Genomic DNA, 14,766 nt, shown 5'->3' on the forward strand with positions numbered 1-14,766 from the left:
TGAGGAGCCACGTTAGCCAAATGAAAAGCATCCAGTAACTTTTAAAACTGCTCCTCTACCTGGAATGAATCAGCGCTTGATAAGCCCTCCCTCTTCTTCCTGCTCTCAAACACAACAAGCTCCACTCTGCTCATATTTCCTTGTTCCCTCCCCTTCACATCTACAGTTTTACTGCGGAAACATGTGTTGTTGAGATAAGAGCGGAAACTTTTTTCACTTTCTCAGGAAGTGAACCTCAGACAGGCGTTGCTGCTGAGAGCTGAAATGGCGCAGAAAGGAGCTGAGCTGGACCGAGAAACCTTCTCTTGTTCGATCTGTCTGGATCTACTGAAGGATCCGGTGACTATTCCCTGTGGACACAGCTACTGCATGAGCTGTATGAAAGGATACTGGGATGGAGAGGATCAGAGGAAGATCTACAGCTGCCCTCAGTGCAGACAGACCTTCGCACCGAGGCCTGTCCTGTTGAAAAACACCATGTTAGCAGCTTTAGTGGAGCAGCTGAAGAAGACTGAACTCCAAGCTGCTCCTGCTGATCACTGCTATGCTGGACCTGAAGATGTGGCCTGTGATGTCTGCACTGGGAGGAAGCTGAAAGCCCTCAAGTCCTGTCTGGTGTGTCTGGCTTCTTACTGTGAGAAACACCTCCAGACTCACTTTGAATCAACTACATTTAAAAAACACAAGCTGGTCGACCCCTCCAAGAAGCTCCAGGAGAACATCTGCTCTCGTCATGATGAGGTGATGAAGATATTCTGCCGTACTGATCAGCAGAGTATCTGTTATCTCTGCACTATGGATGAACATAAAGGCCACGACACAGTCTCAGCTGCAGCAGAAAGGACTGAGAGGCAGAGAGAGCTCGAGGTGAGTCGACAAAACATCCAGCAGAGAATCCAGGACAGAGAGAAAGATGTGAAGCTGCTTCAACAGGAGATGAAGGCCGTCAGTCGCTCTGCTGATAAAGCAGTGGAGGACAGTGAGAAGATCTTCACTGAGCTGATCCGTCTCATCCACAAAAGAAGCTCTGATGTGAAGCAGCAGATCAGATCCCAGCAGGAAACTGAGGTGAGTCGAGTCAAAGAGCTTCAGGAGAAGCTGGAGCAGGAGATCACTGAGCTGAAGAGGAAAGACGCTGAACTGAAGCAGCTCTCACACACAGAGGATCACATCCAGTTTCTACACAACTACCCCTCACTGTCACAACTCAGTGAACCTACAGACTCATCCAGCATCAATATCCGTCCTCTGAGATACTTTGAGGATGTGACAGCAGCTGCGTCAGAGCTCAGAGATCAACTACAGGACATCCTGAGGGAGAAATGGACAAACATCTCACTGACAGTGACTGAAGTGGACGTTTTACTGCCACAACCAGAACCCAAGACCAGAGCTGAGTTCTTAAAATATTCACGTGAAATCACACTGGATCCAAACACAGCAAACACACATCTGTTATTATCTGAGGGGAACAGAAAAGCAACATCCATGAGTCAAAAACAGTCTTATTCTCGTCACCCAGACAGATTCACTGGATATTATCAGGTCCTGAGTAGAGAGAGTCTGACTGGACGTTGTTACTGGGAGGTGGAGTGGAGCGGGATATTTGGAGTTGATGTAGCAGTCGCATACAAGAATATCAGCAGAGCAGGAAACTCTGATGAATGTAGATTTGGACGTAATAACAAATCTTGGTCTTTAAAGTGTAACACTAACAGTTATACATTTTGGTTCAACAACATCCAAACTCCCGTCTCAGGTCCTGGTTCCTCCAGAGTAGGAGTGTACCTGGATCACAGAGCAGGTATTCTGTCCTTCTACAGCGTCTCTGAAACCATGACTCTCCTCCACAGAGTCCAGACCACATTCACTCAGCCTCTCTATGCTGGACTTCGGTTTTATTTTGATGGATCCACAGTTGAGTTGTGTAAACTGAAATAGACAGAAGTCATTTCAGACTTCATGTGTCAGATTCTGTTGTAATTCTTTATGTTTTTGTCTCCATTGTTTCTGAGAGCTCGTTGCTGTGGTGTTTCTGAACTGCACAGAGATCAGCTGTCAATCAAAGTGGGATTGTCAACTTTTTTTTTTTCTTTTCATTTGTTCTGTTGATGTTTTGAGTTCCTTTAAAATTCACTTTTTCCTGTGTGTTTTTATCCATGGAGGCTATCACTGCTCATGATGATGTTTTTAATCTTCACTGATGTTTCTTCAGATGAAAATGTGAACTTCTCTTTGTTCTAAATGTTAGTTTCATGTTTGTATTGATGTATTTGTGTGCTGTTGTTTCTCTTCCACTTCAGCGTCTTAAACAGAGAAAACAGCAGAACTTCCTCCATCATAGATATTTTGTTCTCATCACTTTGTAAATTGATAAAGAAATGTACAATCAAAGTGTAATTATCATGATAATAATCATTTATTATGTTCTTGTACATAGCTGACATTCTGGGTTAAACTAAGTGATTGTGTGGATGAAGTGAATCTGTACATGAAATCATTGAACTAGAGTCATTAAATAGACTTTACTGATTGGATGTAATCTGAAACTTTCCATAATCAATAAATAAGGATGTTTTTTTTCAACAGTGAGCAAAGTATTTTCTTCTGTCTTCATCTCAGGATCTCATTCAAAGCTTGTGGAGAAAATGTGAAACTAAAATGAGAGTTTATTTGAGGCAGTTTTCCTCCTGAAACACCACAAAGTACAGAGTTCATGTTCAGAGCAGACAAACGTTTGTCAGTCAGTCTCTGTACTTTCAGCTTTCTTCACTAAAGCATTTAATGCTTTCTAGGTGGAGCTAATTTAACACCTTATACTGTTGAATAGTCTAATCTATAACAATACATATATAAGAAACTGATCAAATGTTTTATGTGTAAAATATTGATCTGATAGGTAACTAAAGCTGTCAAATAAATGTAGTGGAGTGGAAGTATAAAGTAGCATCAAATGGAAATTGATTTTGATTTTTGAGAGTAAAAATAAAAAGCTGATAATATATTGGCTGATATTCTTTTAGTTTTTACATAAACACAAACATTTTTGATAAGAATCACTCATTTAAATGCGACAGTAACAGTAGAGCTGTAACAATGAAATCCACAGAAAATCAATCACCAGTTATTAAAAAGTATTTTGATAATTGATTCTTCGTTTTGAGCCTCTCTCTCTCTCTTTTTTTTTTAAAGAAATATCTTTTTCTGATTCCAGTATCTCAAACGTGAGTATTTTCTGGTTTATTTAGTCCTCTATGACAGTAAACTGAATATCTTTGTGTTGTGGACTGTTGGTTGTGACAAAACAAGACATTTGAGGACCAAACTTGTAAGGATTAAGTCATTTTCAGCTCGTCGTATTTGATGTTGCTTTTCTTAGTCTTACATGACAGTAAACTGAATATCTTTGGATTTTGGACAAAACAAGAAATTTGATGACGTTATCTTGGGCTTTGGGAAACTGTGATCAGCATTTATTTGACTGTTTTCTGACATTTTATTGACCAAACAACTAATCAACTGATCAAGAAATGAATCAACAGATGAATGGATAAGAAAAATAATAGTTAGTTGCAGCTCTATTTGTTATTTAGCTGAAAAATACATTTGGCATTTCTGTATCATGATTTCTTGTTACTTACTGGTAAGATATCAGCTGGATATTTAGATTGATCTGTAAGCCTCTTGTTACAACTTAAGCACATTTCAAGTTGTCTTTTATTTAATTGTCACAGACATCAAATGAAAGCTTTGATTAACACTTGGTCAGAGGTGGAAGAAGTACTCAGAGTAAAAGTACATAAGTATTAGCAGCAAAGTGTACTTAAAGTATTAAAGTAAAAGTACTGTGAGTACTTTGAGTGTTTTATTCATTTTACATGTAAAGAAACGTCTCCAGACATGAAAACTGAACACATTCAGGAGTTTGGAGTCGTTTTAACTGGTCTTTAGCAGCCAGACTCCCCCTGCTGTTCATAAGAAGTGATGCAACAAGAACTCTGATCCTTCAATACAAGTAGAAATATTTCTGTAAACAGTGTAACCCCTGTGTGTGGACTTGTGTTTGTTTATGGTTCATGTGTTAATCAGATGTGTTACTGACAGATTTGTTCCTGCATCGCTTTATTTTTTATTTTTTTTTGTCTTGTTTCAGTTCCAGAGCTGGAGGATGACGATGCTGCGTTTGGTGGTGAGTTACAAACCTTCATCACAGTTTTCATCCTGTTACTCAGAGTGGATCAAACACACTTTATTATCTAATATTGTCCAAAAAAAAAAGTGTCATTTTAATACGACATGAAAAACTAAAGGTGGAAGATGTGCAGAAGTTCTGTTTGCATACAAACACAGAGAAACATAGATGAAACAAAAATATATTAAATATCATTAAAACATTTTAAAAACATTAGAAAAAATAAGTGATAGAATTATTAAGAAGACATGAAATATGTTGTTACAGTGCACTAAAGCTACATCTACATGTGAAGATTAAAAAATGAATCAAAGAAAAACAGTAAATTACAAAAATGACGTCAACTTTACTTGTGTTTTTTTTGTTATTTGTAAGAAAAATGTATCTGAGGGGGAAGAAAAATCATGACACACTCAGTGTTGTATGTTTATTAAATCTTTAAAGACATCATAATATATTAATATCTTGTTTCTATTACATAAGATTATAAATGCAACTTTTTCTGCATCAAATAATGAAATAAAAATAGTTTCTTTGCAGATTCAGATGAAGAGATGGAAGCTCCAGATATCACTCCTCGTACCAAGAAGGGGAAGAGAAAATCCTCAGAGGAGCTCGACTTCTCTGGATCTTTAGGTTAATGCTGAGTTGAACTTTCTCTTTTTATCTGCCTTCATTTGTCCTGTTTTTATCTAGTAAAGTATATAAAGTGTGAGTTTTCCTTCTTTTGTGAATAATCCTCCGCTTTAAAAACTGTGATGTTTGAGCTGCAGACTGTTGATCGACTCATTTTAAAGTTGTTTTATTGATGGCTGCTCCTGCTCACAGGTTCAAAACAGACGAAGAAGAAGAAGAAGAAGACGAAGAAGAAGAAGAAGAAGAAGAAGAAGAAGAAGAAGAAGAAGAAGAAGAAGAAGAAGAAGAAGAAAGGAAACAAAGACGCTGCTGTGTTTGCTTCTGAGGAGGAGGTGAGACGAAGAGAAACTGAAACATTTAGAGTTTATTCCCGAGTGACTGCAACAACTGAAATAGTTGAAATGAAGACAACCTGAAATCTACCTGATGGCAGCAGGTTTAATGTAAAAAATATCTGACAGGAGGAAAACTTTCAGATAAGCAGGAGGAACAAACCTTGTATCTCCCTTTTTTGATGTTCTTTCGTTTTTTCCTTCAAACACAAACTTTGACACGAAATATAAAATACAATTTGTAAAAACACAAAACACATTCACTTGAATTCTTGCATTACCTGCCACCTTCTCAAAATAAGAAGAGAAATAGTCTTATAGACGGTCTGCCAGAACTTTCAATAATCATTTAAGACACGTGGACACTAAGAAGACTAAAGAAATATTTTGTCTTTATGTTTTGACACATTTTCTACTTGAACATCTGAAGTAATTCCCCAACAATACAACAGTTTGACTCCACACACTGAAATACTTTTTACACAGCTTGGAGGATGAGCTGCTCTTACTTTGGTTTAGATCATCTGTTGATTGTTGAAAAGTTAATCTGTTGATTATTTTGTCGATGAATCGATTGGTTGTGTGATCCAAAAAATGTCGATCCCTGTTTCCCAAAGACCATGATGACGTCCTCAAATATCTCTCAAAACACAGTTGTAATAGTATAATAACTGTTCACTTAAGAATGTCCTGAACACTACATTACAGTGTGTTATAAAGCATTTATTAAATGTTGCACGTGAAACAACATCAGACTCTGATCATCACGTTTAAAAAAAAGGAAAAGATGAGAGAAACGTTTTTATTGAGTCGGCTGGATACCAGCAACATTTCATAACTTCTCCACAGAGACAAAATCAGCTTCAAACACTCACTGCGTAAATAAATTAGGACTGAGAGATCAAATTAATATCACAATATTCATATTTTCCATCATTTGATAAATGTAGGTAAAAACAGAAATGACTTTCATTACGATGTTCCATCTGATTCCTAAAACCAGAGGCGGGACGTGATGCAGACGTCCTCTCCTTGTCTTTCTAACACTTCCTGTCCCCCCGCAGGCCTGAAGCAGATCAAGTGGGAGTCTCAGCGTGACGACTGGATCCAAGACCGTGACGTTAAGACGCTGTGCAGGAAGAAGACCATGTTCAACAAGAAGAAGATGTTGGGCCGAGCCAGGACAGGAAGCAAGATGTTCATGAACAAGAAGAAGAAGAAGAAGAAGAAGTAGCTGCTGTGTGTTGTTGTGGACTGTAACTGACGGACACCTTCACTCCTGTTTGGCCGCCCAGGCTTCGTGGTCTCTCTCTCTGATGCCGTAGACGCCCGCCCACTCGTTGGACTGGTAGTAAACTGGGAGGAAACAGAGCAGAAACTGGTTTTCAGATCCAGTCAGCTGATGAAAACTTAATGGGATCAAATGACGACATGATCTGAAGAGAAGTTTAGTTTTTTGTAAAATTAAAAAGACTTTGGTATACAGGACATTATGTTGCTATGGTAACACGTTTTTGTCTGCAATTGAACACAGAAGCAACAGATTTTCTTGAATCTGCTTTAACTCTGTAATATTATTCATACTGCTTCTGTGTTATGAAGGTAAATATATCAACAGAAATTAAAGTTGTTGTTTTCTGATGCTGTTTCAGTTTGTTTACAGTAGAAATGTACATAAATAACAGATAAACACGCCCATATTAGTTCTGACCAATGAAACACACTTAATCTGTTTCTGCTTATTTTAGATTTTTAAAAATCTTTATCATGTCAGGTTAAGTACGTACATGGTTCAGACATCAGGCAGCTGTTTTAACTGAAGGCTGAAAGGTCACTAATATATTTTTCATCAGTTTCCATCATAATTGTCAAGTATGATTCAAATTTGTTAGTCGTGTTCCCAAAATAAAACTGCACAAGTTTTAACTGTTGGAAATTGAATCCAAACAACACAATATGTTTTAATCTAATATTGATTTTTGAGAGTAAAAAACAAAAAGCTGATAATGTATTGGCTGATATTCTTTTAGTTTTTACATAAACACAAACTCTTTTTATTGCTTCTTTATGTCAGTTCTGTTCTTTCAGTAATTAACAGGTTTAAATTGTCTATTTGTGTTTTATTGTGTGACAGACAGATGCTGCTGTAGATCTATAATCAAATGATAAAACATTGGAGCAGTTATCAGCTGTTTTCCTTCCAGCTATCAATATGTAGAAATTATTAAGGAATAAGGAAAATTTAAAGTTTAAGCTTAAAATTCATGTACAGCTAATTAACTCATTGAACTGTTACTTAATCATTTCTACATATTGATAGCTGACTTCTTCATATTTGACAGTGTGGATGTTGTGCGTCATTGTCGTCTCCTCAATATAAGGCCGCAGTGAGTGAGGACGTCCCTTTTGGTGAATTAAATTCCTCCGTCCTCGCTGGGAGGAGCTGAGACATGAGTGAGGGAAGCGAGGAGCCACGTTAGCCAAATGAAAAGCATTCAGTAACTTTTAAAACTGCTCCTCTACCTGGAATGAATCAGCACTTGATAAGCCCTCCTTCTTCTTCCTGCTCTCAAACACAACAAGTTCAACTCTGTGCTCATATTTCCTTGTTCCCTCCCCTTCACATCTACAGTTTGAAGATGGGTGTAACCAACATGCACAAGAGCTGTCAGGCTGCATTTACTGCGGAAACACGTGTTGTTGAGATAAGAGCTGAAACTTGTGTCACTTCTCAGGAAGTGAAACTCAGACAGTCGTTGCTGCTGAGAGCTGAAATGGCGCAGAAAGGAGATCAGCTGGACCGAGAAACCTTCTCTTGTTCCATCTGTCTGGATCTACTGAAGGATCCGGTGACTATTCCCTGTGGACACAGCTACTGCATGAGCTGTATTAAAACACACTGGGATGGAGACGATCAGAGGAAGATCTACAGGTGCCCTCAGTGCAGACAGATGTTCGCACCGAGGCCTGTCCTGGTGAAAAACACCATGTTAGCACCTTTAGTGGAGCAGCTGAAGAAGACTGGACTCCAAGCTGCTCCTGCTGATCACTGCTATGCTGGACCTGAAGATGTGGCCTGTGATTTCTGCACTGGGAGGAAGCTGAAAGCCCTCAAGTCCTGTCTGGTGTGTCTGGCTTCTTACTGTGAGAAACACCTCCAGACTCACTTTGAATCAACTACATTTAAAAAACACAAGCTGGTCGACCCCTCCAAGAAGCTCCAGGAGAACATCTGCTCTCGTCATGATGAGGTGATGAAGATATTCTGCCGTACTGATCAGCATGAACATAAAGGCCACGACACAGTCTCAGCTGCAGCAGAAAGGACTGAGAGGCAGAGAGAGCTCGAGGTGAGTCGACAAAACATCCAGCAGAGAATCCAGGACAGAGAGAAAGATGTGAAGCTGCTTCAACAGGAGATGAAGGCCGTCAGTCGCTCTGCTGATAAAGCAGTGGAGGACAGTGAGAAGATCTTCACTGAGCTGATCCGTCTCATCCACAAAAGAAGCTCTGATGTGAAGCAGCAGATCAGATCCCAGCAGGAAACTGAAGTGAGTCGAGTCAAAGAGCTTCAGGAGAAGCTGGAGCAGGAGATCACTGAGCTGAAGAGGAAAGACGCTGAACTGAAGCAGCTCTCACACACAGAGGATCACAACCAGTTTCTACACAACTACCCCTCACTGTCACAACTCAGTGAACCTACAGACTCATCCAGCATCAATATCCGTCCTCTGAGATACTTTAAGGATGTGACAGCAGCTGTGTCAGAGCTCAGAGATCAACTACAGGACATCCTGAGGGAGAAATGGACAAACATCTCACTGACAGTGACTGAAGTGGATGTTTTACTGCCACAACCAGAACCCAAGACCAGAGCTGAGTTCTTAAAATATTCATGTGAAATCACACTGGATCCAAACACAGTAAACACATGGCTGTTATTATCTGAGGGGAACAGAAAAGCAACATACATGAGACAACAACAGTCTTATTCTAGTCACCCAGACAGATTCAGTAAATATCATCAGGTCCTGAGTAGAGAGAGTCTGACTGGACGTTGTTACTGGGAGGTGGAGTGGATATTGGGAGTTGATGTAGCAGTCGCATACAAGAATATCAGCAGAAGAGGAAACTCTGATGAATGTGTATTTGGACGTAATAACAAATCTTGGTCTTTAAATTGTAACACTTTCAGTTTTACATTTTGGTTCAACAACATCCAAACTCGCGTCTCAGGTCCTCGTTCCTCCAGAGTAGGAGTGTACCTGGATCACAGAGCAGGTATTCTGTCCTTCTACAGCGTCTCTAAAACCATGACTCTCCTCCACAGAGTCCAGACCACATTCACTCAGCCTCTCTATGCTGGACTACAGTTTGGTTATCTTTATGGATCCACAGCTAAGTTGTGTAAACTGAAATAGACAGAAGTCATTTCAGACTTCATGTGTCAGATTCTGTTGTAATTCTTCATGTTTTTGTCTCCATTGTTTCTGAGAGCTCGTTGCTGTGGTGTTTCTGAACTGCACAGAGATCAGCTGTCAATCAAAGTGGGATTGTCAACTTTTTTTTTTTCTTTTCATTTGTTCTGTTGATGTTTTGAGTTCCTTTAAAATTCACTTTTTCCTGTGTGTTTTTATCCATGGAGGCTATCACTGCTCATGATGATGTTTTTAATATTCACTGATGTTTCTTCAGATGAAAATGTGAACTTCTCTTTGTTCTAAATGTTAGTTTCATGTTTGTATTGATGTATTTGTGTGCTGTTGTTTCTCTTCCACTTCAGCATCTTAAACAGAGAAAACAGCAGAACTTCCTTCATCATAGATATTTTGTTCTCATCACTTTGTAAATTGATAAAGAAATGTACAATCAAAGTGTAATTATCATGATAACAATCATTTATTATGTTCTTGTACATAGCTGACATTCTGGGTTAAACTAAGTGATTGTGTGGATGAAGTGAATCTGTACATGAAATCATTGAACTAGAGTCATTAAATAGACTTTACTGATTGGATGTAATCTGAAACTTTCCATAATCAATAAATAAAGATGTTTTTTTTCAACAGTGAGCAAAGTATTTTCTTCTGTCTTCATCTCAGGATCTCATTCAAAGCTTGTGGAGAAAATGTGAAACTAAAATGAGAGTTTATTTGAGGCAGTTTTCCTCCTGAAACACCACAAAGTACAGAGTTCATGTTCAGAGCAGACAAACGTTTGTCAGTCAGTCTCTGTACTTTCAGCTTTCTTCACTAAAGCATTTAATGCTTTCTAGGTGGAGCTAATTTAACACCTTATACTGTTGAATAGTCTAATCTATAACAATACATATATAAGAAACTGATCAAATGTTTTATGTGTAAAATATTGATCTGATAGGTAACTAAAGCTGTCAAATAAATGTAGTGGAGTGGAAGTATAAAGTAGCATCAAATGGAAATTGATTTTGATTTTTGAGAGTAAAAATAAAAAGCTGATAATATATTGGCTGATATTCTTTTAGTGTTTACATAAACACAAACATTTTTGATAAGAATCACTCATTTAAATGCGACAGTAACAGAAGAGCTGTAACAATGAAATCCACAGAAAATTAATCACCAGTTATTAAAAAGTATTTTGATAATTGATTCTTCATTTTGAGCCTCTCTCTCTCTTTCTTTCTTTTTTAAGAAATATCTTTTTCTGATTCCAGCTTCTCAAACGTGAGTATTTTCTGGTTTATTTAGTCCTCTATGACAGTAAACTGAATATCTTTGTGTTGTGGACTGTTGGTTGTGACAAAACAAGACATTTGAGGACCAAACTTGTAAGGATTAAGTCATTTTCAGCTCGTCGTATTTGAGGATTTGTTGCTTTTCTTAGTCTTACATGACAGTAAACTGAATATCTTTGGATTTTGGACAAAACAAGCAATTTGATGACGTTATCTTGGGCTTTGGGAAACTGTGATCAGCATTTATCTTACTGTTTTCTGACATTTTATTGACCAAACAACTAATCAGTTGATCAAAAAATTAATCAACATCAACATCTTTCTTTTTAAGTCCTGTTATACTTACATGTTCCACTTGTAGATGAACAGAGTATAAGAAGGTTAAATTAGATTTCATATTATATATTCTACTGTAGTTGTGTCTCTAGTACATGTGAACCAACATCCGGCTCTGATAATTACGTCCAAAAAAAGGAAAAGATGAGAGAAACGGTTTTATTGAGTCGGCTGGATACCAGCCACATTTCATAACTTCTCCACAGAGACAAAATCAGCTTTAAACACTCACTGCATAAATAAATTAGGGCTGAGAGATCAAATTAATATCACAATATTCATATTTTCCACAATATGACAAATGTAGGCAAAAACAAAAGATGATCAAACTGGTGTTCAGTGTAATGAACTGCCTTCTGTTTAGCTTGACATCAGGAAACCTTCATGTGTGTAAAACTGAAACTTAAAACAGAAGATTCTTAACATTTTAATGAAATCAAATGAACATTGGGTTTGTGTAGCTGGGGATAGTGTTGGAAACTGAATGTCTGGTCAGAGAGTCTCTGATTTAAATCCAACTTTTGCCAATTTTATACAATATTTCATCGAGTCCTTGTACATCTGCTTTTGTTTAAACAACATTTATATCAGAAACATCTTTTGTTTAACAAATAAAAAAGTCTTTGAGGTATTTAAAATATTATTTTGGAGTCAGTACCAAACTCTGGATGTATCAGCAGTAGAAACAAACAGTACCCAGCTGTAATACCCAGTAGTTTCAAATTCAAACAAGATTGTGTTAAACCGTGATGCAATTCAAAAAGTCAACTGACAATTATAGTTAATGACTTCTCATTTTATATTCTTTTTTCCATACTTGAATCTACAAGGATAGTTTCAGATTTGTTCTAGTTTGTCTTTGAATAGTTTGAAATGTTGGGAAATATACTTACTTGTTGAGAGTTTGATTCCACTCTCATGTCTGTACCTGATATAAAGCTAGATCCAGGATGTGGTTAGCTTAGCTTAGCATAATGACTAGAAACGGGGGGAAACAGCTAGCCTGAGTTAAGACGTGTCTTGCTTGTTTGATCCACACAAGAAAATTGCAAGTTGTCATTGTTACATTTCTGTTATTGTACGGATTAAACAAACAAGATACAACAGCCAACCTAGTGGTTTCCAGTTTTTATGCTAAGCTACTGCGACAGGCCATAGCTCATATTTAACATACAGACCGATATCAGTTTCATAGAATTTGTCAAGAAAGCAAATAGGCATGTTTCCCAAAATATTGAACTATTGTAATGCAATACTCACATGCACACATATGTATATATAAAGAGGTGTTAGTCGCTGTAGTGATTTCTCCTCTCTGTACTGGCTGTGAAGAGATCTCTCCTTGTAAAAGATCGGGAACAAAATCCAACTAAGGCTAACATGAGGGTTAAGCATTCAGAGTTAAGACCTGATCACATCACAATTTAAAACAGTGAAATCTAACTGCAAATGAAACTTTGGTTAACTTTGACCAATAGCAAGACATCTTGGCAGTGCTGACCTTTGAGGTGCCTGAGAGAACAAAATGGAAGAAGCTTACGGAGCTTATTAGCTTTGACGCTCCATCCACTTTTCTTTAACCTCTCTGTCAAAGTAAAAAATGTTTCGAAAAGCAGCAGACAGTTATGAGAGGGGAGTCAATACAAATACATCTTTAGAATAAATCAACTGTTACCAAGCTTATTAGCTTTATTTTCCCTCTTTACTAACTTGTTATTGTATAAATGGTGAACAAAATGGCAGGTGGAAGCAAACAGAAGAGTATAGAGAAGCTGCAGGAGCTATGGACCCTTTCAATGGCAGACATTTTGACTTGTCAAAGCAGGAAAAGCACAGGTGTAAATAACATTAACGATGGCTCCATTCCATTAATTGTCTCAGTGAGCACAACACCAGAGTCCTGGAACTGGCTCACCTAAATACAGTGCAGCCATCATTAATGATATTAATTACACCTTTTCTTTTCATGCTTTGACAAGTCAAAATGTCTTTTCGGACTGACTAGCATTAGCACGGCTAACAGCCCAGCTATGGCAGTTCACCAACCAGCCACTATGTCACCAAGCTTCTGGCCCCACCTGTCGTACTGATGAGTGAATGTCACTTAATCATGTGACTGCTGCTTTAGACAAATCAAGTCAGGATGGTTCAAAGTTACAGTGTTTTGAGTGCGAAATTCCCCTCTAAGTGCTGCTAAATCTCAGCAAGTGAAATACGGAGGGAATTTTGAACCAAAAACTCAGCGATCTTGTAAAATACGCTCTTGATTTGTCTCATTTTGACAGCTGAAGGACTGAACTAACTTTAGCTGAACTTTAGAACAAGTACTTTGGATTTTGTCCCCCATCTTTTACAGTGTAGAAGGGAATGACAACAGCGACTCTTTGAACATGTACGTCCATGTAAATATTGTATTAAGACAGATTTAAATGACTTTCATTACGATGTTCCATCTGATTCCTAAAACCAGAGGCGGGACGTGATGCAGATGTCCTCTCCTTGTCTTTCTAACACTTCCTGTCCCCCCGCAGGCCTGAAGCAGATCAAGTGGGAGTCTCAGCATGACGACTGGATCCAAGACCGCCACGTTAAGACGCTGCGCAGGAAGAAGACCATGTTCAACAAGAAGAAGATGTTGGGCCGAGCCAGGACAGGAAGCAAGATGTTCGGGAACAAGAAGAAGAAGAAGAAGAAGTAGCTGCTGTGTGTTGTTGTGGACTGTAACTGACGGACACCTTCACTCCTGTTTGGCCGCCCAGGCTTCGTGGTCTCTCTCTCGGATGCCGTAGACGCCCGCCCACTCGTTGGACTGGTAGTAAACTGGGAGGAAACAGAGCAGAAACTGGTTTTCAGATCCAGTCAGCTGATGAAAACTTAATGGGATCAAATGACGACATGATCTGAAGAGAAGCCATGTTTAGTTTTTTGTAAAATTTGAAAAGACTTTGGTGTACAGGACATTATGTTGCTATGGTAACACGTTTTTGTCTGCAATTGAACACAGAAGCAACAGATTTTCTTGAATCTGCTTTAACTCTGTAATATTATTCATACTGCTTCTGTGTTATGAAGGTAAATATATCAACAGAAATTAAAGTTGTTGTTTTCTGATGCTGTTTCAGTTTGTTTACAGTAGAAATGTACATAAATAACAGATAAACACGCCCATATTAGTTCTGACCAATGAAACACACTTAATCTGTTTCTGCTTATTTTAGATTTTTAAAAATCTTTATCATGTCAGGTTAAGTACGTACATGGTTCAGACATCAGGCAGCTGTTTTAACTGAAGGCTGAAAGGTCACTAATATATTTTTCATCAGTTTCCATCATAATTGTCAAGTATGATTCAAATTTGTTAGTCGTGTTCCCAAAATAAAACTGCACAAGTTTTAACTGTTGGAAATTGAGTCCAAACAACACAATATGTTTGAATCTAATATTGATTTTTGAGAGTAAAAAACAAAAAGCTGATAATGTATTGGCTGATATTCTTTTAGTTTTTACATAAACACAAACTCTTTTTATTGCTTCTTCATGTCAGTTCTGTTCTT

At 38.0% G+C, this 14,766-nt stretch overlaps 2 protein-coding genes across 2 annotated transcripts; both read left to right on the plus strand.

The window, feature by feature from the left end:
• Positions 1 to 210: 210 nt before the first annotated feature.
• LOC137169881 (uncharacterized) lies at positions 211 to 10,226 on the plus strand. The gene is made up of 3 exons (XM_067573290.1): positions 211 to 1,939; positions 4,154 to 4,189; positions 7,744 to 10,226. The coding sequence occupies exons 1-3, from the start codon at positions 265 to 267 to the stop codon at positions 9,579 to 9,581; spliced, it is 3,549 nt and encodes a 1,182-aa protein (XP_067429391.1). The 5' UTR covers positions 211 to 264; the 3' UTR covers positions 9,582 to 10,226.
• LOC137168916 (ADP-ribosylation factor-like protein 6-interacting protein 4) lies at positions 3,626 to 6,801 on the plus strand. The gene is made up of 4 exons (XM_067571779.1): positions 3,626 to 4,189; positions 4,733 to 4,828; positions 5,021 to 5,160; positions 6,225 to 6,801. Exons 2-4 carry the CDS (start codon positions 4,747 to 4,749, stop codon positions 6,228 to 6,230), a joined length of 228 nt encoding a protein of 75 aa, XP_067427880.1. The 5' UTR covers positions 3,626 to 4,189; positions 4,733 to 4,746; the 3' UTR covers positions 6,231 to 6,801.
• Positions 10,227 to 14,766: the final 4,540 nt, after the last annotated feature.

Source organism: Thunnus thynnus, chromosome 18 (genome assembly GCF_963924715.1).
Source record: "Thunnus thynnus chromosome 18, fThuThy2.1, whole genome shotgun sequence".
In the NCBI taxonomy this organism is placed as follows: Eukaryota; Metazoa; Chordata; class Actinopteri; order Scombriformes; family Scombridae; genus Thunnus; species Thunnus thynnus.